Below are 23,359 nucleotides of genomic sequence, written 5' to 3' on the forward strand. Positions count from 1 at the left end.
TAAAACGACTTAATAAAAGAAACAGTTCAAGCCGAGTTCACGTTAGAAAACTGCGGTGTCCAATAGGAGCTGACGTCGCCGTAAATGTCAGAATCGTGAAGCTGTCGGCGCCCCCTGTGGACAGATGCACGTCACACTAGAGCAGCGATTTAAAAAAATAAAATAAAAAAATGGAGCAAAATGATGACGTGACGATTAAGAAAATAAAACTGGAGAAGGAAGTGCGGACGTCACAGTGGAGGGGAAAACAAAATGGCGTCTTGAAAATAAGATTAAACTCGAACGTGAATCAGTCCAAATAAAACTTCAGACGCTCAATGAGAAGAAACGACGAGAAACGTGGATAAAAACTGAAAAAGTTTAAAGAATAGATCTGAATTAAAGTTAAATTGTCTTGTGACCAGGACTGTCCCAAAACCAGTGAAATCTTCAAATTCTAGTTTCCTCTAGACAAAAGTATTTAATTCAGATTCTGAAAAACTTTAAGCACGAACAGAAAATAAAGATTCAACAGAAAACAAAACTGACTCTTGTAACGTTAAGTCATTTTATAATATGGACTAAACCGGGACTAAACCAGGACTAAACCAGGACTAAACCAGGATTAAACCAGGACTAAACCAGGACTAAACCAGGACTAAACATGGACTAAACATGGATTAAACCAGGACTAAACCAGGACTAAACCTGGACTAAACCAGGACTAAACCAGGACTAAACCAGGACTAAACCAGGACTAAACCAGGATTAAACCAGGACTAAACCAGGACTAAACCAGGACTAAACATGGACTAAGCCGGGACTAAACCAAGACTAAACCGGGACTAAACCGGGACTAAACCGGGACTAAACCAGGACTAAACCAGGACTAAACCAGGACTAAACCAGGACTAAACCAGGACTAAACCTGGACTAGACCTGGACTAGACCGGGACTAAACCGGGACTAAACCGGGACTAAACCGGGACTAAACCGGGACTAAACCAAGACTAAACCAAGACTAAACCGGGACTAAACCGGGACTAAACCGGGACTAAACCGGGACTAAACCGGGACTAAACCGGGACTAAACCGGGACTAAACCGGGACTAAACCAGGACTAAAGCAGGACTAAACCGGGTCTAAACCGGGACTAAACTGGGACTAAAACAGGACTAAACCAAGACTAAACTAGGACTAAACCAGGACTAAACCAGGACTAAACCTGGACTAAACCGGGACTAAACTGGGACTAAACCGGGACTAAACCGGGACTAAACCAGGACTAAACCAGGACTAAACCAGGACTAAACCTGGACTAAACCGGGACTAAACTGGGACTAAACCTGGACTAAACCTGGACTAAACCTGGACTAAACCGGGACTAAACCTGGACTAAACCGGGACTAAACCAGGACTAAACCGGGACTAAACCAGGACACAAAATGGATTCTTATTCTCTTGAGGTTTAGTCCATGTTTAAAGCTGTTTCCTCCTCACAAACAGACCTGAGTTGTGTTTTGCTTCATTCACATGTCTAACTCTTTAATATTAGTCTGTAACATCAGTCCTTCCCTGGAGGGGCCCCTGATGATTCTTCAGGAGTCTCCAGGGGCCCAAACTAGATTGGACAGATTTTAATGAAGCGGTGACACTGTATTATTTTATCATCACTACAGTTCTATGACATATTTTACACCAGAAAATGAAATATTCTTCCATATAAGACAGTAGCATCTCAAAACGCTCTGTTCCACCTTGTGATGTCATCAAGTGGTAGTTTTCAAGTTAACAGAACCTTTTTTTTAACTTTAGTTCAGTAAAAATGGCTAATTCCAGGACTTAAACGATCCAAACGATTCTAGAAATGAAGGTGTGTGGAGTTTAAAGACACAGCGGAGCACTTCCTGTATCGCCACACGATGACATCACGGGGTGGAACAGAGCGTTTTCAGTTTGAGAGAAGAACTTAAGCCTAAATATACAGGTTTGTTTGTGCGTTAAACGTGTGTGAACGAAACAAAAACACAACTCCGGGTCCGTTTGCGACGAGGAAACATCAGCACGGATCAGAAAACAGCGTCGCACGTGAGGACGCGTCTCTACCTGTTTCGTGGTAATGGCTCCCGTATCCAGCCGCCACTTTTTGATCATGAACGACCTGCGGAAAAAAACAAAAAACACAATATTAGTCCAGAGTATAGACCCGGCACCCGCCTCGACGTCGGACAATTTCCATCAAAAACAGCGACACGGAAACAGTCAATTCGCTCGAACCCACCTCTTGCTGATTGTGAAAAATTGCCGTAGGGGGCGCCGCTTCTCTCGCGCTGCTCCGTACCGTCACCTCCGAGGAGCTTGACGTTTCCTGCGCAGAAAACAATAAATAAAAATAAGTGAGTGATGTAAAAACGAGGCCCTATGGAACGTTTGCGACGCTGACGGGGGAACGCCGGGGCTTCATCACGACGCGGCTTCACGCTGTAAAAACAACAGGAGCCTGGATGTATTTTACTGTGTATATTAAAAGCCTAATAAAGCCGGTGTGGTGCCTGACAAATGTTTTTCATTAAAGAGCTCCTTCCCGGGGAATTTATATTTTGGAAAGAAGGGGAAGAGACGGAGAGAGAGAGAGGCGGAACAGCGGCGCGTTATATCACATAAACTACTTCTAACAATGAAAGCCGGTTCATTTGCGGATTTGGAAACAGAATCCGCCGTTTGATTTGCGGTTTCCCGGTGGTGACATTAAATATAGATGCGGGAAGGGGGAATATCTGCGCTCCCGAAACACCGAGGTCTGACGCGACGGTTCTCAGATGTTCCAGCGCGTTTAAGGTTTAGTTGAAGCAAACTCGAACGGAAAGACCGCGGCCGTAACGAGCCCCGGGTCGAAACCAAATCGGACGTTTACTCTTCGAAACAGGAATGTAATATTTAAACGGTAAAAAAGATGTGGACAAAAGTGAGTCCGACGTCACTTACGGCGTTCAGCTCCAGGCGAATGAAGCTCAGCGAGGCCAGAGCGGTTACAGCGGCGAATTTAGAGCCGAGTTTCGCGTTTGGAATTACAACCACAGGTGTCATAGCGACCAAAGAGCCAATCAGGAGCGAGGATGTTGAAGGTAGTGTATGTCAACGCTACCGGGAGCGACCTCAGGGAAAATATCTTCAGTTACGGACACGATAGCGGAACGTAGAGGTCACTCGTTTATCGCGCGGGGGTCACGTTCTAAAAAATAACCCGTAATAGACGAAATCTGCGAAGTATCGGCGTTGTTTTTTAACATCCAGGTTTTGGGGTAAAATCAGATCGTGCAAAAAGGGAGGGAGCGAGTTTGGGATGTACAAAACAAGAAAAGTAAAATGGAAGTGTGAAATCGAGCCTCGCCGGTTCAGTCGTGTTAGAATATAAATACTTCAAAACGTGAATTATCGTAGAAATGTGGTTGAAGTAGGAGGTAGACGCAAAAATTCCCAATTAATGAAATGTATTCCAGCTCAGCGTGGTCCAACGTGGAGAAATAAGTCACATTTACAACAATTAACTGAAGTAAAAGCAACAAAAACAAGAAACTAAGGAAAATGTCCCCGGAAAGACTGACTTGTCTCAAACCAGAAGCTCCTCCCCCTCAGGTAAACGCCATTTCAAACACTTCCTCCAGCTCCTCCGGTGAAACCTCAAGTCGTTCCCAGTCCAGCCGAGAGACTCTATTTTATTTTATTCTCTCTGTTTTTGCTGTAAAACCCCTCACCACACACTTTATACACTTTTCTCACACAGGCGTTAACATTTTCTCACATTTCTCTCTCGTTTAAACTCTCTCAAAGTTCAAACCTTCGTAGATTTAAAAAAATAAGTGTTTTTTGTTAGTGAATGAAACGAAAGATCAAGACTTGTTTTCAGGACCAAACATTTGATTGAGAAATAAAAATATGAATGTTTTCCTGTACATTTGTCCCTCGTTGTATCGCGGTTCACCTTTCGCGGTCTCACTGTTTCGCAGATATTTTTAGCGCAATTTTACCAGTTTTTTTTTTTTACAGCGTCTGATCGTGCATTGTGTCGTGCGTCCTGATTGGCTGTTGGACTGTAGACCATTGTGTCGTGCGTCCTGATTGGCTGTTGGACTGTAGACCATTGTGTCGTGCGTCCTGATTGGCTGTTGGACTGTAGACCATTGTGTCGTGCGTCCTGATTGGCTGTTGGACTGTAGACCATTGTCCATCAGTCTCCTCCGTGCCGTGTCTCCTGTCCAGTACAGAATGTGTTCAGACAAATTTACATAAACGTTGGATCGCAGTGTGACTCTGAAGTGCTGTACGTTTGCGATTTGTTTTCTCCACCGACAAAACCCACAATGTCGATGAAACGTTCGGCACCGACAAAGACGCCTACGAAGGTTTGAACTTTGAGAGAGTTTAAACGAGAGAGAAATGTGAGAAAATGTTAACGCCTGTGTGAGAAAAGTGTATAAAGTGTGTGGTGAGGGGTTTGACAGACAAAAAACATGAAATAAAGTTAAAAATAAAGCTGATACTTCATGGATTTTGCTAGCATACATGTGTCCAGTCTTTGCTTTGCGCCGCTCCCTGCCCGGATGAGCAGATGGGGAGGCACAGTGACCTCCCTCGGCTCGGATCCGGCCCCAGTCCAGACGGCGAACCCATTCTGGCATTTCGCTCACGTGCCGAATGACAGAGCCTTGACAAAGTTCAAGGTGCCCTCTTTGATTTGACCTATAAAGTCTCCGACACAGCCAACGCACAGTCTATCCAATAAAGCACTACAGTGGAATATCAATGGTCCAGAGGCGGAGAAAAGGACAACAACACCACAGAATGACATCACAGTGTTCTATGGGACAGTGGCGTTTAAAGTGGCGTTTAAAGTGGCGTTTAAAGTGGCGTTTAAAGTGGACGTGTTACGCCGTTTTCTGAGCTGGTCTAATGTCGTTTCCTCGTCACAAACAGACCTGGAGTTGTGTTTTGATTCACTCGCACGTTTGAGTCACACTTTATTATTAGTCCGTCTTCAGACCTTGAAACACTCCGCCTTGTGATGTCCTGGTTTAGTCCTGGTTTAGTCCTGGTTTAGTCCTGGTTTAGTTCTGCTTTAGTCCTGGTTTAGTCCTGCTTTAGTCCTGCTTTAGTCCTGGTTTAATCCTGATTTAGTCCCGGTTTAGTCCCGGTTTTGTCCCGGTTTAGTCCCGGTTTTGTCCCGGTTTTGTCCCGGTTTAGTCCCGGTTTTGTCCCGGTTTTGTCCCGGTTTAGTCCCGGTTTAATCCCGGTTCAGTCCTGGTTTAATCCTGGTTTTGTCCTGGTTTTGTCCTGGTTTATTCCTGGTTTAGTCCCGGTTTAGTCCCGGTTTAGTCCTGGTTCAGTCCTGGTTTAGCCCTGGTTTAGTCCTGGTTTAGTCCTGGTTTAGCCCTGGTTTAGTCCTGGTTTAGTCCTGGTTTAGCCCTGGTTTAGTCCTGGTTCAGTCCTCCTTTAGTCTCTGTGCTTTTCATTGAGTTTTTTCTCTTTTTTCCATTGTTGTTGCTGCAGGACACAGGTCTGTGGACAGGGGGCGCTGTGGGACAGTCCTCATTTCTTTGTTTTCTCTTTGGTTAATCTTTTATTGACCAGTGTCTGTTTCAATGTTGGATTTTCAGACTTTCTGTCGGTTAAATCTCGATGTTTTTCGGTTTAAGAGGCGACTTCTGCTGCGACTTTGGGCTTTACACAAATTAAAAACTGAATTAAATAAATAAAACTGTATAATGGACGACTAGTATATACTTTCTAGAGTTGTTTTTTTTTAGATTAACACTGCTGTCTGAGAGTAAGTCATTGTCACATCTTTATATCTATGGTCTAGTGTCTGAATGTCTCCCCCAGCCCCTCACCCCCTTCACTCCACAGCCCTGAAACATCTGAAGTCTAAACTCTGAAAAAACTTGATTTCATGAATAATTATGAGTCTGACTGTTACACAAGTATTTATGGAATAATAATAAACAACTTTTTATCGAGCTGAGTCTCAGATAAACAGATTGGATTTTTTATTTTTGTCCCAGATGTGGAAATAATCGCTCGAGAACCAGCCGCGCCCTAAACCGGAGCTTCTCCCTGCTTCATCCCGTCGTGTTGTGTCCAGTTAAACACCCGTCTCTGTCCGGTGCTGTTCTTCTGACCCGGTGCATTGTGGTCTGTTTTTGACCGGGCTTTTCGAGGTGCATTGTGGGAAATTAGGTGCACTGAGTAAAACTGCAAATAGTCACATTTTTATAGTGTTTTTGCACCGCACACGTTCACACACACATTCACACACACATTCACACACACATTCACACACACATTCACACACCAGAGCACACACACACTGGGGCGAGGGGGGTGAAGTGTCTTGGTCCAGTCCTGATTTTGTCTTGGTTTAGTCCTAGTGTAGTCCTGGTTTGATCCTGGTTCAGTCCTGGTTTAGTCCTGGTTTAGTCCTGGTTCAGTCCTGGTTTAGTCCTGGTTTAGTCCTGGTTTGATACCGGTTTAGTCCTGGTTTAGTCCTGGTTTAGTCCTGGTTTAGCCCTGATTCAGTCCGGATTTTGTCCTGATTCAGTCCTGATTTTGTCTTGGTTCAGTCCTAAATTTGTCCTGGTTCAGTCCTGATTTTGTCCTGATTTTGTCCTGATTTTGTCCTGGTTCAGTCTTAGTGTAGTCCTGGTTTAGTCCTGGTTCAGTCCTGATTCTGTCCTGATTCAGTCCTGGTTCAGTCCTGATTTAGTCCTGGTTTAGTCCTGGTTTAGTCCTGGTTTAGTCCTGGTTCAGTCCTGGTTCAGTCCTGGTTTAGTCCTGGTTTAGTCCTGGTTTAGCCCTGGTTTAGTCCTGGTTTGATCCTGGTTTAGTCCTGGTTTAGTCCTAGTTTGATCCTGGTTTAGTCCTGGTTCAGTCCTGGTTTAGTCCTGGTTCAGTCCTAGTTTAGTCCTGGTTTAGTCCTTTCATACAAAGCTTTTCCACCTTCGAGTCACTCAGACCTTGCTCGAGGACACAATCACATTCATATGTGGGAGATGGAATTGCTCTGCCAACCTGTGGGTCAGTGTTTCTCTTTACCAACGATAAGTGCACGACATTTTCCCTCTCTGGGCGTTCGGACCGCACTCAGAACGCCGTAGCGCCCCCTGTAGGGAATCGTGCGGACGTTCGGACACAGAAGACTCATATTTGTCTCACCTGGACAGTTCTCTGCTGGTACTGGACGTGAGTGACCGTGGAATGGGAGGACGACGCGAACTCCTGACTCTCGAACTGCCTCTTGACGCTGGCGAGGCCTCCGGGCAGCGAGCACGCCTCCGCCCCGTCCGTCATCTGAAGACACAGAGCGAAACAGACACAGAACCATCAGAACAGCGCCACCTTACTGCAGGAGAACGTCCGAGGTCAGAGAAACGGTATAAAAACAGATTTTACTATAACGACGGACTATTTTTTCCAACCATAAGTTAATCATCCAGAAAATTTCATAGTTTTATCTTGATTTGAAGATTTTGTCGTTGATTTTGAAGATTTTGTTCGAGCTGACGGATCCTAAACTTCTCGCCGAAACATCAGAAATGATCGGAATAAAAGAGTTAAAATACCGTCAGAGAGGTAAGAATCGCAGCAGTTCAGATACAGTTCAGTATTGGTTCGTTCCATTCATCCCTCTATTTTCTTCCGCTTATCCGGGGCCGGATCGTGGGGGCAGAAGTCTACGCGTGGACTCCCAGACTTAGTCCTAGTGTAGTCCTGGTTCAGTCCTGATTTTGTCCTGGTTCAGTCCTAGTGTAGTCCTGGGTCATTCCTGGTTTAGTCCTGGTTTGATCCTGGTTTAGTCCTGGTTTAGTCCTGGTTTAGTCCTGGTTTAGTCCTGGTTCAGTCCTGGTTCAGTCCTGGTTCATTCCTGGTTTAGTCCTGGTTTAGTCCTGGTTTGATCCTGGTTTAGTCCTGGTTTAGTCCTGGTTTAGCCCTGGTTTAGTCCTGGTTCAGTCCTGGTTCAGTCCTGATTTTGTCCTGGTTCAGTTCTAGTGTAGTCCTGGTTCATTCCTGGTTTAGTCCTGGTTTGATCCTGGTTTAGTCCTGGTTTAGTGCGGGTTTAGTCCTGGTTCAGTCCTGGTTCAGTCCTGCTTCAGTCCTGGTTCAGTCCTGGTTCAGTCCTGGTTTAGTCCTGGTTTAATCCTGGTTTAGTCCTGGTTTAGTCCTGATTCAGTCCTGATTCAGTCCTGGTTTAGTCCTGATTTTGTCCTGGTTCAGTCCTGGTTTAGTCCTGGTTTAGTCCTGATTTAGTCCAGGTCAGGGCCGGATCGTGGGGGCAGAAGTCTACGCGTGGACTCCCAGACTTCCCTCCCCCCAGACACGTCCTCCACCTCTTTCGTTATTGGTATGCGCTTTTTCATGACTTTGCAACGTACCACCATAGACTGTACGAAAACGTTGACTAACCGCGTTCAGCTTCGGTCAAATGAAGCTCGTGGAGGCTAACAGTTTGGAGCAGACTTCCATATTTGGAGTATCATAGCAACCAAAGAGCCAATCCGAAGCGAGGCTGTTGAAGGTAACGTCTGTAAGGTATTTTCTAGCAGTGCGGCGCTACGTCAAACTGTTATCTTGATTTGCTAACGCTAAATAACACGTGCAGATCTACGGGATGTGTGGGAACTCGTGAAGATGTTGTGCGGAGCAGCGTGAATCGTACGAGGACGCCGTGCGGATTAGAAGAAGGACCCTCCTCACACACACACACACACACATTGGGAGACACTATAAAAACTGTCAACATCATGCACATCTCAGGACGCTCTTCTATCCTTTCCGTAGAGTCCGTCGCTTCATTGTTCACTTTACCTGTGTGGAACTTCATTAAACTCTTCTAACTTTATGTTTCAGGCCCTTAGCAACGCTGTCAATCAAACCTGTTGCTAAGGCTAATGGGAGCGACTCCAGGGAAACAAGGTGTCGGATTTGTCTGTTACTAATGTTCATATCTTGATTTACAGACACAATAGTGAAATAAAAACCCCAGGATCACGTAGAGGGTTAATACGAACATTTAAGACCATTTTAAGATATTTTATTTAGCGTTTGAGTAAAAATTAGCCAAAAAATTCACATTTCGCCTCATTTTTTGGAGTTAAAACTTGAATACGTCAGACTTGGAATTATAATATATGTACGTTTTGACAAATAAGGCATCGGATTTGTCTGTTATTCATGTTCATATCTTGATTTACAGACACAATAGTGAAATAAAAACCCCAGGATCATGTAAATCGGGTTAATACGAACATTTAAGACCAAAACGACGGGTCTGACAGCAGCAGTTACAGAGAGAGAGGACACGGTTTTTAAAGTGAACTGATGGAGCTGAAAGTCCATTGTCCCTTTATATTTACAGTTTATGGGCGCGACAAACTGTTACAAAAGACAAGGGCGTTTTCCGTGACGTCCTGTAGATGGCATAACAACGTTTCCAGCGACGGGGTAAAGGACAGTTCAAATCTCTACGGGCTCAAACAGCTCCACTTTAAATGAATCACGTCGACTTATCCGGCGTTGTTTTTCATCCTGATAAAACTGGAACGTCGCCAGCTTCGGTTATAGCTTCCCTCAACAGCCGAACTCCCCCAATAACTGATTTTCACTATTCCATTTATGTGAACAAACTGTTTTTTTAGTATTTCTTTAAGGGCCCGTGGAGCTGAAGGAGACTGAAGGACTCTGTAAATCCAATTTGTATGGAAAACCTCCCCTTTGCTTTATGGGATCTGGATAAAAGTCCGACAAAAAAATGCTGTTTGATACAATAATCTCCTTTTGGGATTGTCAATTACGTCGCTAATAAAACATTTATAAGTAGCTTCTGCGTATAGCTTCTGGGAATCTGCAATATATATGAGCGTTTGTTGGTATGGAGCGGGGAAAAAGGGACGAGGAGACGAAGAATTCACGCAGTCGCCTTCGTTTTTCCGATGCAAATTAAGGCTACGACGCAATTTGCAAGTGGATTTAGGTCAATGACATCACGGCCGTGTTGCGGTCGCTTCAATATTTTAAACTTTCTGTACAGCGACTCCAAATGTACGACGTCATGTGTTATTCAGAGGCGCAGCGCGGGCCTGTAGAGTTATTTATATACGTGGGGATATTTTTAAATCCGTGGTTACGTGCAGACGACAGCTGAACTTAGAAAGAAACGTAAATTCTCGGTCCCTCCCGGTGAGTTTCGGAGCGTGCAATCCAGCTGTCGGAGATCAGCTGAGGTTAAGGCTAAAGAAACGCGAAGTAATTACTCAAGTCTGGGGTAAAAACAGATCGTGCAAAAAGGGAGGGAGCGAGTTTGGGATGTACAAAACAAGAAAAGTCAAATACAAGTGTAAAAATCGAGCCTCGCCGGTTCAGTCGTGTTAGAATGCGGTTGCGCGGAGAGCGGGGAAATATTTCAAAACGTGAATTATTGTAAAAATGTGGTTGAAGTAGGAGGTAAACGCAAAAAAAATTCCCAATTAATGAAATGTATTCCAGCTCGGCGTGGTCCAACGTGGAGAAATAAGTCACATTTACAACAATTAACTCAAGTAAAAGCAACAAAAACAAGAAACTAAAGGAAAAATCCACGTGTGCCCAGCTACACTGATGTTTTCCTGAAAGCCTGACTTGTTTTGCTTTCAGGGCCGGTTCAGACTATAAGCAGACTGAGCAGCTGCTTAGGGCCCCAAGGCCAGCAGGGGGCCCCCAAAAGCTCATACATTTCTATTGAAAATAATGCGATATATCAAGTTTTGTTGGACACAGGGCTTTTGTGTTTACTGCAGACTAAATATCCCTCTCAAATGATTAGATTTGTTTTATATTTATAGTCATAAAATATCTGCTGCTGCTGTGTTTGTTTTTGCGTCGGGCAGAGGTGAGGGCAGCTCTGTGTTTAGGACCCGACATAATGTAAATGTAAGAAACACTGTCGCAACTGGAACACATTAAAATCCACCAGAAACGAAGAAAAAATGTCTAGAATTAAAAAAAATCATAACTCCCCTTTATATGTTTGTGTTCTGTTCTTGTGTCTGTTGTAGTTTTTGTGACTTTCCGGATGTTTTCAGTCCGATGTTGTTCAGATAAACACAAAAACAACTGGTCAAAGTGATAAAAGCAGAGTCAGAATGTTGTTAAATGTGAATCCCCAACAGCTGATTCAGGAGGGGGCCCCAGAGACACATTCAGCCCCGGGCCCCCTGAAAGCTGGAACCGGCCATGGCTGCTTATAAACCCTCTCAAACCAGAAGCTCCGCCCCCTCAGGTAAACGCAATTTACTTCTCAGGTGCAGTAGGTACAACTTTAGCAGGATCTCATCAAACACTGTGGATTTACGACGGCCTGAATCACTTTAACTCAAAAGTGTTTAAAATAAAACTATAAAGACAAAGGAGAGGAGGCCCCGGTGAAGACCCAGGACACGCAGACGGCTTGGGGTCCCACCGGAGGAGCTGGAGGACGTGTCTGGGGTGAGGGAAGTCGGAGAGTCAGTGCTTTAGACTGCCCCGGATAAGAGGAAGAAAATGGATGGACGGACGGATATAAACACAAACATTAAAACAAATACCAAACCCTGCACCCAAGGCTTTCAAAATGGCCGCCGTAGGACACGCCCCCTTCTTCGTTTGAACCATGTGGAGAGTCAGATACGAAAAGATGGACGTGTTAAACTGAACTGACTCAATATAACCAAATAAAATATGTTTAAAGTAACTGAAAGACTAAACAAACAAACAAACAAACCCGGGGCAGTTATGATTAGTTGGATATTGGAAAATTATAGGAAATTAGTTTGTCACTTATCGTTTGAATAGATTTCTTGTGGACGTTTACATTTTTGTGCCAAACTTGTAACTGCGCTGGTGAAGTTTCAAGCACATTTCTGCATAAAACAAACAAACAAAACGTCTGAATATTGTTAATGAAAGAATAAGACGATCAGACTTTCCAAAATCCAAAACTGGGACACATCCGGGTTGGGACGGTTAGTTTATAATCTCAGCTCAGTCGGCGTTGATCAGATTCAGCTGAGACAAACCGCAGGGAACGTCAGGTGCCACACGGGGGCGCCACTAGCAAAAGAAAAAATGTCGTTGCGTCCGTAGGCAAGACACTTTTTTTGCTTCGTAAAGGGGCGTCAAACTCATTTTTACCGAGAGCCACATCAGCAAAATGGCCGCCGTCAAGGGCCAGATGTGACTGTGCGGCAGGATAAATGTCATTAAATGTAAACAAACGTCATGTAAAATAAATGTAATACTTTATAACTTGTTAAATAAAGTGATAAACTTGTGATAAACGGATATTTTTAAAAGTGTGTATCTGTTCGGGACACACCTCCTCACACACCGTCAGCACTTCTTCAAAAACAGACTTTTACCGCTTTTAATTATTGTACAATTTGATGTTTTTTTAAAGGCTAACGTTTGCGTACTTAGCTCCGTGTTTGGAGTCAAAATGTCGACGTAGATTGTACCGACTCCGCCTCGTAACGCAAAAAACACACAGGTTTTTCTCCTTAAAGCACAAACTTGTATTCACCTTCACTTTTCTTCCTTCCAACTTCCTTCCACGCCGACAATTTTCCTCTTCCTGAACATTTTGCGATGATTATTTGCAAATTTCTCAGCTCCATTTGTTGGGAAAATCATTAATTTATGGTCAATGCACATATTAAAACAGTATAGACAAATTTTAAAATGACATCCCTTTTAATTTACTTTCTCACCGGCCACATAAAATGACATGGCGGTCCACATTTCGCCCCTGGGCCTTGAGTTTGACACATGTGGCGTGTGCGTGAGTGCGTCGGTGTCGGTCGAGTGAATGAATCCTGCACGAAACTGTAAAGAGCTTTGGGTTTTGATGAAAAGCGCTATATAAAACCCAATGATTGCTTAATTAATAATGTATTTCTTCTATAAAACCCAGAAAATGTGCTAGTTTTAATAAATCTGCTGGGACGGGGGACACAACGCTCCAAACTGGGACTGTCCCGGGTCAACACTGACGTCTGGTGACCCTAAAGAAGTAGGAGTAAAGACAAAATACTGCAGTAGTACAACAAAGTTTATGTAGAAAACGATCATTGGCCGTTTAATTTGAATTGAGCCTCTCATTGTGGCGGCTGTGGCTGACTTAGCGCTCGCTCAGGAGAAGTATTGGATTTGTAAAGCTGCTGATGTTTTATCGTCGCCTATAGCGTCTAACGAGAGCTGTTAAACACGTACGAGGCTTAAGCTTAGACACATCGGCGAGTACGTACTTGTGTGATGTGTAACTCTCATAATAATGTCATAATAAATTAAAAGTATTGACGTAAACCAGTGCTAGCTTAAAGTGTGCGCTCTAGATTAGTCGCTAGCAGAATCTATAGCGTCTAATGACCTCTGTTTATATAAATGGACGTAGCTAACCTGCTAGCCGCCACGTTCCAAACAGGAAGTGAGCACGTGCACGCTTCAGGCTCCATCGACTCTGGCTCTAATTCACTTTTTATTGAAAAACCGTGTCCCCTCTCTCTGTCTCTGCTGCTTCAGACTCATTTTGGTCTTAAATGTTCATATTAACCTTCTACACGATCCTGGGGTTTATTTATTTTTATTTATTTTTTAAGTTTTGAGTTTATTGTTATTTGTTTACTTTTATTATTTTTGCTTTTTTGTTGTTGTTTTTTTTATTTTGAGTTTATTTATTTATTTTTGTTGTTTTGAGATTTATTTATTTTTTTATTTTTATTTTTTTGTTGGGTTTATTATTTTTATTTATTTTTGTTATTTTTCAGTTTTTTCATTATTTTGAGTTTTTTTTTTGTTATTTTGAGTTTATTTATAATTTTATTTGTTATTTTGAGGTTTTTTAAATTATTATTATTTTGAGTTTACTTTTGTATTTTTGATAAACTGTCCTCTCTTTGTCTCTGCTGCTTCAGACTCATTTTGGTCTTAAATGTTCGTATTAACCCTCTACATGACAACAGCTTTGCTCCGGATTGGCTCTTTAGTTGCTGTGATACTCGCGGTCAGAGGCTCCAAAGTAGCCGCTAGCCTCAATTAGCTTCATTTGAGCTGAACGCTGTGGGTGACGTCGCACTAATTTAATCCACTTTTTTGTCTGTGAGTTTGAGTATTGAGCTTTTCTGTTAATATATATTTGCTAACATTTCTGTGTAGCTTTCATTTTAATTTCATAATAAATTAAGAAGTATTGACTGAAACCAACCAATGCTAGCTTAAAGAGTGTTTTTAGATGAGTTGCTAGCAGAACTTCTAGCGTTTAAAAACTGCTGCTAACAAATATAAGTTAAGTTTGACATCATAAATATGTTTATATATATTTGCTAATATTTTTGTGTAACTTAGCATAATAATTTCATAATAAAATAAATAAAAATGACTGATGCTAACAGCTACAAGACTGAAGTTTGACATATCAGTGAATATGTCTTTGTAAATTTGCATAATAACTTTACAGTAAATTAAAAGTATTGACTGAAAAAAATGCTAGCTTAAAGTGTGTTCTTGATGAGCTGCTAGCATAACATATAGCATCTAATGACTGCTGCTAACAACTACAAAAATTAAGTTTCACAAGTCCAAAATATGTTAAATTATATTTGCTAATGTGTAAATCTGCATAATAATTTAATAAATAAATCAAAATCAAAGCTAGCTTAAAGTGAGTTGCTAGCAGAACTTCTAGTGTCTAAAAACTGCTGCTAACAAATACAAGTTAAGTTTGACATCATAAATATGTTAATATGTACTTTCTGTGTAACTTAGCATAATAATTTCACAATAAATCACAAGTACTGACCGAAACCAGCCAATGCTAACTTAAAATGTGTTTTCGATGAGTTGCTAGCAAAAACTATAGCTTCTAATGACTGCTGCTAACAACTACAAAATTTAAGCTTGACACATCATAAATATGTTAATATATATTTGCTAATATTTCTGTGTAACTTAGCATAATAACTTCATAATAAATTAAAAGTATGAACTGAAACCAATGCTAGCTTAAAGTGTGTTTTTAGATGTGTTGCTAGCATAACATATAGCATCTAATGACTGCTGCTAACAACTAAAAAAAATAAAGTTTCACACATCCAAAATATGTTCATGTATATTTGCTAATATTTAGCTGTAACTTAGCGTAATAATTTCAGAATAAATTAAAAGTATCATCTGAAATCAAAGCTAGCTTAAAGTCTGTTTTTAGCTGAATTTCTAGCGGAAACTATAGCATCTAATGACCGTTAAACAACTACCTGAGTTAAGCTTGACACATCATAAATATGCTAATATGTATTTGCTAATATTTCTGTGTAACTTAGCATAATAATTTCAGAATAAAAGTATAAAAGTATTGACTGAAACCAATGCTAGCTTAAACAGTTGTAGCTGAGTTGCTAGCAGCGCAGTTTCAAGTCACTTTTTTAGGATTTTCACATTCAATTACCCACTCAATTTGATCTTTTAACATAAATCTGGAGTTTGTTTATTCCTCCAGAGTAAAACAAAAATACATTTCTGTAAACGGGACAAAACTGAGCGAGACTGAAGACGTTTGGCGGCTCGTCGTTCAGTTCTGGTCAGATTACGGCTGGACACTGACATATCTTTTCAGAATTAAATGTTTCTTTTCCTCTGGATCACACCTGGATGTCTGAGGGATTAAACAAACATTTCTCCCGAGTTTTTCCCCGTGTTTATTTTATGACAAATCGCTCGCTTGTCAAACTACGTCCCCGCGGAGAGTCGCTATGGAAATACACTGGTTAGAAGTTCTTCCAGACATCTCGCTTCATAAATACTGGATGTGTTTGCTCGTTTGTGCTGGCTCGTGCCGGCGTCTTACAGCAGAAGCGGGCTCCTTCTTGGATACGGCGGCTTGATACATGGCCATGCGCTCCTTCACAGACACGCTCTCGGCCTCCGGATCCTCGACGCTCCCCGATCTGGTCTCCTGACTCAGCCCGACCTCCGAACGTCCTGACCTGGATCTACCGCCGCCGCCTGCAGCTGCAAACAAACAAACACAGACTGTACCGGCATTCACTTTCATCAACATCACCCTGACCTTTATGTTTGCAAAGACGGTCTCCACGAAGGCGCCGGGCTCGGTTAAATCAGCCATATTTGTGCTTGTGTCTCTATGGTTCTCATCTCTTACGTTATAATTTACACGTTTTAAGTCAGAATATTCATCTAAAACGACTTAATAAAAGAAACAGTTCAAGCTGAGTTCATGTTAGAAAACCGCGGCGTCCAACAGGAGCCGACGTCGCCGTAAACGTCGTCACAGTAAAGAGTCGTGTAGATGTGGCGCCCCCTGTGGACAGACGCACGTCGCACTAGAGCAGAGCGTTTTGAAAAATTTGAACCGAAATGACGACGCGACGCTGCAGAATCCTACGAGTATCAACGATTAAGAAAATAAAACTGGAGAAGGAAGTGCGGACGTCGCAGGGGGCGTGTCACTGGGGGCGTGTCACTGTGGGCGTGTCACAGGGGGCGTGTACGTCACAGTCAGGGGAGAGAGGAGGCGAGAAAGGAAATGAGAGAGGAAAAGAGAAGAGAGAAGATGAGAGAGGAAATGAGAGAGAAGATGACAAAGGAGACAAGAAAGGAAAGGAGAACGAGGAGACGAGAGAGAAAATGAGAACGAGGAGACGGGGAGACAAGAGAGGGAATGAGAGAGGAAATGAGAGAAATGAGAACGAGGAGACGAGAGAGGAAATGAGAGAGGAGATGAGAGAGAAAACAAGAACAAGGAGACGAGGAGACGAGAGAGGAGATGAGAGAGAAAATGAGAACGAGGAGACGAGAAAGGAAATGAGAGAGGAGACCAGAGAGAAAATGAGAGAGGAGACGAGAGAGGAGACGAGAACGAGGAGACGAGAGAGGAGACGAGAGAGGAGACGAGAACGAGGAGACGAGAGAGGAGACAAGAGAAGAGACGGGAGAGGAGACGAGAACAAGGAGACGAGAGAGGAGACGAGAACGAGGAGACGAGAGAGGAGACGAGAACAAGGAGACGAGAACAAGGAGACGAGAACAAGGAGACGAGAGAGGAAATGCGAGAGGAGAGGAGAGTGGGCGTGTCACAGTGGAGGTGAAAACTGGGGTAAAGCGACAAAATGGCGTCTTGAAAATAAGAGATTTATGGTCCTTCCTACACAAACTTGACTCTTGTGAGCGTTGAGTCGTGTTCTAACGATGTTAGCGCGTCAAAAACAGACCTGGAGTTGTGTTTTGTTTCATTCACACATGTCTGTCTGTCTTTATATCCAAACCTCAAAATGCTCCGTTCCACCTTGTGATGTCATCGAGTGGTAGTGTTTTTCAAGTTAACTCCTCCTTTTACCTTTAGCTCAGTCGAGACAAGTGTCAAGTCCAGGTCTGATACGATCTAAATGATTCTATAAATGAAGGTGTGTGGAGTTTAAAAACACAGAGCAGCACTTCCTGTATCACCACATGATGACATCACAAGGTGGAACAGAGCGTTTTAACCTTATATGAGCCTCATACTTGGACAAATCACTCCAAATACAACTTCAGAAGAAAACATGGTTAAAATTTTGCAGAATAGATTTGATTTAAATAAAGAGGAAGTTTAACGGTGCTGAGCCAATTATTTAAATCGAGGGAAGTTTTTACACCTTTGACTTTTTTTAATTAGTCATTTAATTTTTTTTCATTACATTTTTAGTCATTTAATTTTTTTTCATTGTAATTTTTAGTCATTTAATTTTTATTTTATTTATTTTTTTGTTGTTACATTTATTCTCATGCAGTTTAAAGATGACATTGCTCTGCCTGGAATGTTACACAGTTTAAAACCCTTCTGTTTCTATGGAGACGAGCCAGTGACGCCCCAGGTCAAGTCATAAGTCAGATCTGTGGAGAGGCGAGCTCAAACCTAGCACAAACCTAAAATGCCGGGATATTTTGGTACTTGAAAAATTGAAAAAACGCTGATGGATAAGTTGAATGCCACGCTATGGATCGTTCCAGGGAAAAGCGAAAACATCTCCACGGAGACGAGCAGGTGGAAATGTTACGTAATACAGCTTTAAAGGGTCCGTGTTACGCTTTTTCTGATCTGTTAAAATGTTGTTTCCTCGTCACGAACAGACCTGGAGTTGTGTTTTGTTTCATTCACACATGTTTGACGCACAAATACACCTGCATATTTAAACTGAGCTCTTCTCTCAAACTGAAAACACTCTGTTCCACCTTGTGATGTCATCGTGTGGTGATACAGGAAGTCCATTTTGTGTTTTTAAACTCCACACACCTTCATTTCTAGAATCATTTGGATCATTTCAGCCAATCTGGAGTTTCACAATTTCTACTGAACTAAGGGCAAAACGTAATCGTTAACTTGAAAAACACTACCACTTGATGACATCACGAGGTGGAACGGAGCATTTTGTGGTTTGGAGATGAAGACAGACTAATAATAAACATGTGCGAATGAAGCAAAACACAACTCCTGGTCAGTTTTTGACGCGTTAACATCATTAGAACGCGGTTTAAACCTCACACGAGTCCATTTTGCGTAATATCGTACGTTTTAACTGATTCGAGATGTTTCCGTCGGCTAAAACGCTTGTATGAAATTGAACCCGATGGCACGTGGGAGTGAATCCGCTTCTAGCCAGATTCCCGTTTGGTTGGATGCTGTTAATTTTCACGCCTGTTACGATTTCCAATGTCTCTCGTAGATTTGACTGTCTAATTAGCGAACCCCCCCCCCTCCCCGCGCGTTTCGTCCTGGGTAAACACGACCGCGTCACGTTTGAAACCTGACACGGCTCCAGCGCTGACATTAAGCCAAAGTGCGGTCGTCATCCATCACAAACACCCTTTCATAACCCGCGGATCGCCAATTAGACCAGATAATTGATTTTGCATTCGAGTTCTGCTACAAAACATCATTAGTAGAAGAAGAAGAAGAAGAAGCGAGAAAGCGGCGAAACACCCACTCTGGACCTTTGAGCTCGACGCTGGCTGGTCCTCCGCTTCCTCGGGCAACAACACAACGAGATGAAAAGATCTTTAGCTCAAATCGCTTTATGTGGTTTCGCTCGCGTGTGGAAATCCGGGCCTCGCGTACAGTATCCCGCGCGACACGGACGCTAACGCACGCGCTTCACAGGTGTCCGCGCGCGCGTTTGTTTGTCCGCGCGCGCGTGTCTGAAGCCGGGGGTCGTTTCGTGAATGATCGGATTTGAAAGGCTTGGATCTTTCTTTGGCTCTGGTTAAATGTTTGTGAAGCTTGGACAGGTTTAAAAGCGGCATTGAAATTCTATACCGCTGCGTACAAAACGGCGACGTAAGCGAAATGTTATCTCCAAACGCCACGCGGTCAGGGATGGGGGGAATAAACGAAACTAACTAATCCTGATAATCGCCAACGGAGATAACGGCCTTTATGTCGCCAGAATGTGCAGGAAAACGAACTATTTTACATTTTTATTTGGTGTTTTGGGTGTTGCTCAAGGACACGACGGCAGCGTTCGTCTGTGGGAGCGGGATTCGAACCGGCAACCTTTGGGTATCAATGTTTTTTTTAATGTCGAGAGTGAGATTCGAACCGGCAACCTTCAGATCAGTGGACAAACGCAAAATAAATACAAAGTTATTCTTAATATTAAAGTTATAATTATTCATACGCAAAATATTTTAAACGGCGAGCATTTTTAAACGTGATTTAATCGTTAATCGTAATTATTTTGGCCGCGAGAATCGTGACGCCAGGTTTTAATATCGTCCCATCCCGACCTCGTCAACAACTCGATCGTGTGTAACGTTTTAATTGTTCTTTTGATGTACAGTTGTCCCTCGTTATATCGCGGTTCACCTTTCGCGGTATCGTCGTTTCGCTGATTTTCTCGCCGACAAAACCCACCGACAAAGCCATTTAGCGTTTAACGGAGCGGAGAGCTTTTGTCTTGGAGCGAGAACAAACAAATGTGTTTCTTATCGCGGCTACGGAGCGGAGGAAGGTAAAAGACGGCGGGAAGAGGAGGGGAAGAAGCGGACGAAGCGAGTGTGACGTCACCCACAGCGTATCATAGCAACCAAGGAGCCAATCGGGAGCGAGGTACAGTGTTCCCTGGTTTTTCGCGGGGGTCACGTTCTAAAAATAACCTGTGAAGTATCAGCTTTATTTTTTACATTATTCTCTGTGTTTTTGTCTGTAAAACCCCTCACCACACACTTTATACACTTTTCTCACACAGGCGGTAACATTTTCTCACATTTCTCTCTCGTTCAAACTCTCTCAAAGTTCAAACCTTCGTAGGCGTCTTTGTCGGTGCAGAACGTTTCATCGACATTGTGGGTTTTGTCGGTGGAGAAAACAAATCGCAAACGTACAGCACTTAAGAGTCACACTGAGATCCAACGTTTATGTAAATTTGTCTGAACACATTCTGTACTGGACAGGAGACACGGCACGGAGGAGACTGATGGACAATGGTCTACAGTCCAACAGCCAATCAGGACGCACGACACAATGGTCTACAGTCCAACAGCCAATCAGGACGCACGACACAATGATCTACAGTCCAACAGCCAATCAGGACGCACGACACAATGGTCTACAGTCCAACAGCCAATCAGGACGCACGACACAATGGTCTACAGTCCAACAGCCAATCAGGACGCACGACACAATGGTCTACAGTCCAACAGCCAATCAGGACGCACAACACACTGGACAGACTTCGCCTCTTGCGTGTTATTTTTAGAACGTGACCCCCGCGATAAACGAGTGACCTCTTTATAATTGTTAATCGTAAATATTTCGTCCGTGAGACTCGTGTCATCAGGTTTTAAAATCGTCCCGTGTCTCGTCAAAGACTCCACCGTGTGTAATATTTTAATTGCCGTTTTGATGTAAACGTCGACATATTGAGTTAGAAAACGACAGAACAGGACGTTATAAACAACGGAACAAAACGGCAGAACACATTTATTTTACTGTGAGTCGTGGGCGATAATTGGATTTTAATTAAGACGTTTAGAGTTTTTCTCATGGGCTGTAAAATAAGACGAGATTATTGTCACGGGAAGAATCAAGAACGTTATGGAGATTTTCACTTTTGTCAATATCAACCAGCCCCTGTTCATAGATTCAGACGCAACAAAGTACTGTAGTACACAGTTTAAGTATCTGTACATTTTAAACTCGATACTTTTAACTTTTTACTTTACTACATTTTTGAACAAGACTGAAAAGTTGTTGGTTTTTTAATTATTATTTTTTTAGTTTGAGACCTGTAACTCTTTGTGCAAATAAAAATATAACAATAGTTTGCAAAAATATATATAAAAATACAATAAAATAATTAAACAAATGAAAATTCTATTATATAAATGCAATAAAATGTATTTAAAAATACAATACAAAAATATATAGAGTTATAATAAAATAAATAAACAAATAAAAGAAATGTTATTGTTTCTGTTGAATAAAATCCAGCACAGATCTTTATAAAAATCACCACATTTTAAGCCGTAAAAAAACATAATACTTATACTTTTTACTCTTAAAGTATCAGTTTAAAAATGTACTTTAAAGCTTTTACTTAAGTCGAATTTGTGTATTTGTTGCTCCAGTCTCTTTACTTTTACTTAAGTACATTTTAAACTGTATACTTTTGACTTTTACTTCACTGCATTTTGGAACAGGACTGAAAAGTAAAAGTACTTTTTATTGTTGTTTAAAATAAAACTACTTTTTATTATTGTTTAAAATAAAAGTACTTTTTATTATTGTTTAAAATAAAAGTACTTTTTATTATTGTTTAAAATAAAAGTACTTTTTATTATTGTTTAAAATAAAAGTACTTTTTATTATTGCTAAAAAAGCGGAAGGTTTTAATTTTAATGTCTGTAGCAGTTCAAACAAACAAAAATATAACCAAAATAGTTAGCGCAAAAATATATAAAAATGCAATAAAATAAACAAAAAAAATATAACAAAAATAGTTTGTGTAAAAATAATAAATAATAAATAAATAATAAATAAATATATATAATAAAATAAAAAAGAAAAGAAAATAGTTCACGTAAAAATATATAAAAATACAATAAAATAAACAAAAAATATATAACAAAAATAGTTTGTGTAAAAATAATAAATAAATATATAATAAAATAAAAAAGAAAAGAAAATAGTTCACGTAAAAATATATAAAAATACAATAAAATAAACAAATTTTAAAAATGTATTGTTTCTGTTGAACAAAACTCAGCACAAAACTTGATCAAAATCACTACATTTGAAGCCGTATAAAACCATAATACTTTTACTTTTTACTCTGAAAGTACCTGATATTTTCACTTGACACTTTTACTTGAGTATTTGTTGTTCCAGTCTCTGTACTTTTACTTAAGTATTAATAATGAGCACTTCTTCCACCTCTCCCAACATCATTCATCCCACGTTTTGCTCGGAATAACCCACAAATCCAAAGGGCCGGAGACGGGAGCGCGCGCAGTTTTCCAAAGCTAAACGATGTAATTCCGAATCGCATGTGACAGCAGCACGTCCCACACACCGTCCGCTTTTAGCCGCGAAACGAAGGAGCTGTCGGGAAGAAAAATACACCGGACCCAGCGCGGACTATAAATATGGGTCAGAAATCCTACACCTGAGGCCCTCCCAGCAGGCCGCGCGACGACAGGAACACGAGGTTAACGCTCTCATTTGTCACCGCAGATAAACCGAGCGTCACGGTGTGCAGACGCGCGTCCCGACCCCACGGCTCTGGTGAACTATGCAAAACCGCGTATGCAAAGCCGCCATAGCTCTGAGGTGAGGTAAGCGGCGAGGAGCGGAGCCGCCATAGCCCTGAGGTGAGGTAAGCAACGAGGAGCGCGCGCTGGAGACGGAATTAACCGGACTATTTTAAAACCGTCTGCAGAGTCATGTTCCCCTCTGAAGCACTATGATTTTACAAAAGTGGAAGTGGAAAAGTTCAACAACAGCTCATTAGAAACCGCTTTTTAAAAAGGTTAGCGCAACCTTTTTATGCTAGCTCGAGTGTTTAATTAGCATTCTCATTAGCTAAGACGGTGGTAATACATCAAGGGCGAGCGTCTATTTACAGAGAAGTTTCGTAGCTGCTGATTGTAACCGTCCATTTAGCGTTTAATGGAGTGGAGAGGTTTTGTCTCGGAGCAATAACGAACGAATGTGTTTCTTATCGCGGCTGAGGGACAAAAGACGGCGGGAAAAGGCGGGGAAGAAGCGGACGAAGCGAGCGCGACGTCACCCACAGAGGTCCCTCGTTTATCGCGGGGGTTACGTTCT

The 23,359-nt window shown here is 42.0% G+C and overlaps 1 protein-coding gene and 1 long non-coding RNA gene across 3 annotated transcripts in view; both read right to left on the reverse strand.

Moving 5' to 3' along the window:
• The window catches only part of LOC129456868 (uncharacterized), a 118,034-nt gene that overhangs the window by 37,119 nt on the left and 57,556 nt on the right, over window positions 1-23,359 (reverse strand). The window lies entirely within an intron of this gene.
• Window positions 1-23,359, reverse strand: part of xirp2a (xin actin binding repeat containing 2a) — a 91,467-nt gene that overhangs the window by 14,531 nt on the left and 53,577 nt on the right. For both annotated transcript variants that reach the window (XM_055227282.1, XM_055227279.1), the window contains exons 3-6: window positions 15,884-16,047; window positions 7,189-7,323; window positions 2,261-2,347; window positions 2,086-2,140 (exon numbers count right to left, since the gene is read on the reverse strand). In XM_055227282.1, coding sequence (XP_055083257.1) covers window positions 2,086-2,140; window positions 2,261-2,347; window positions 7,189-7,323; window positions 15,884-16,047 — 441 coding nt within the window. The remainder of the gene's footprint in view (window positions 1-2,085; window positions 2,141-2,260; window positions 2,348-7,188; window positions 7,324-15,883; window positions 16,048-23,359) is intronic.

Source organism: Periophthalmus magnuspinnatus, chromosome 2 (genome assembly GCF_009829125.3).
Source record: "Periophthalmus magnuspinnatus isolate fPerMag1 chromosome 2, fPerMag1.2.pri, whole genome shotgun sequence".
NCBI lineage: Eukaryota > Metazoa > Chordata > Actinopteri > Gobiiformes > Gobiidae > Periophthalmus > Periophthalmus magnuspinnatus.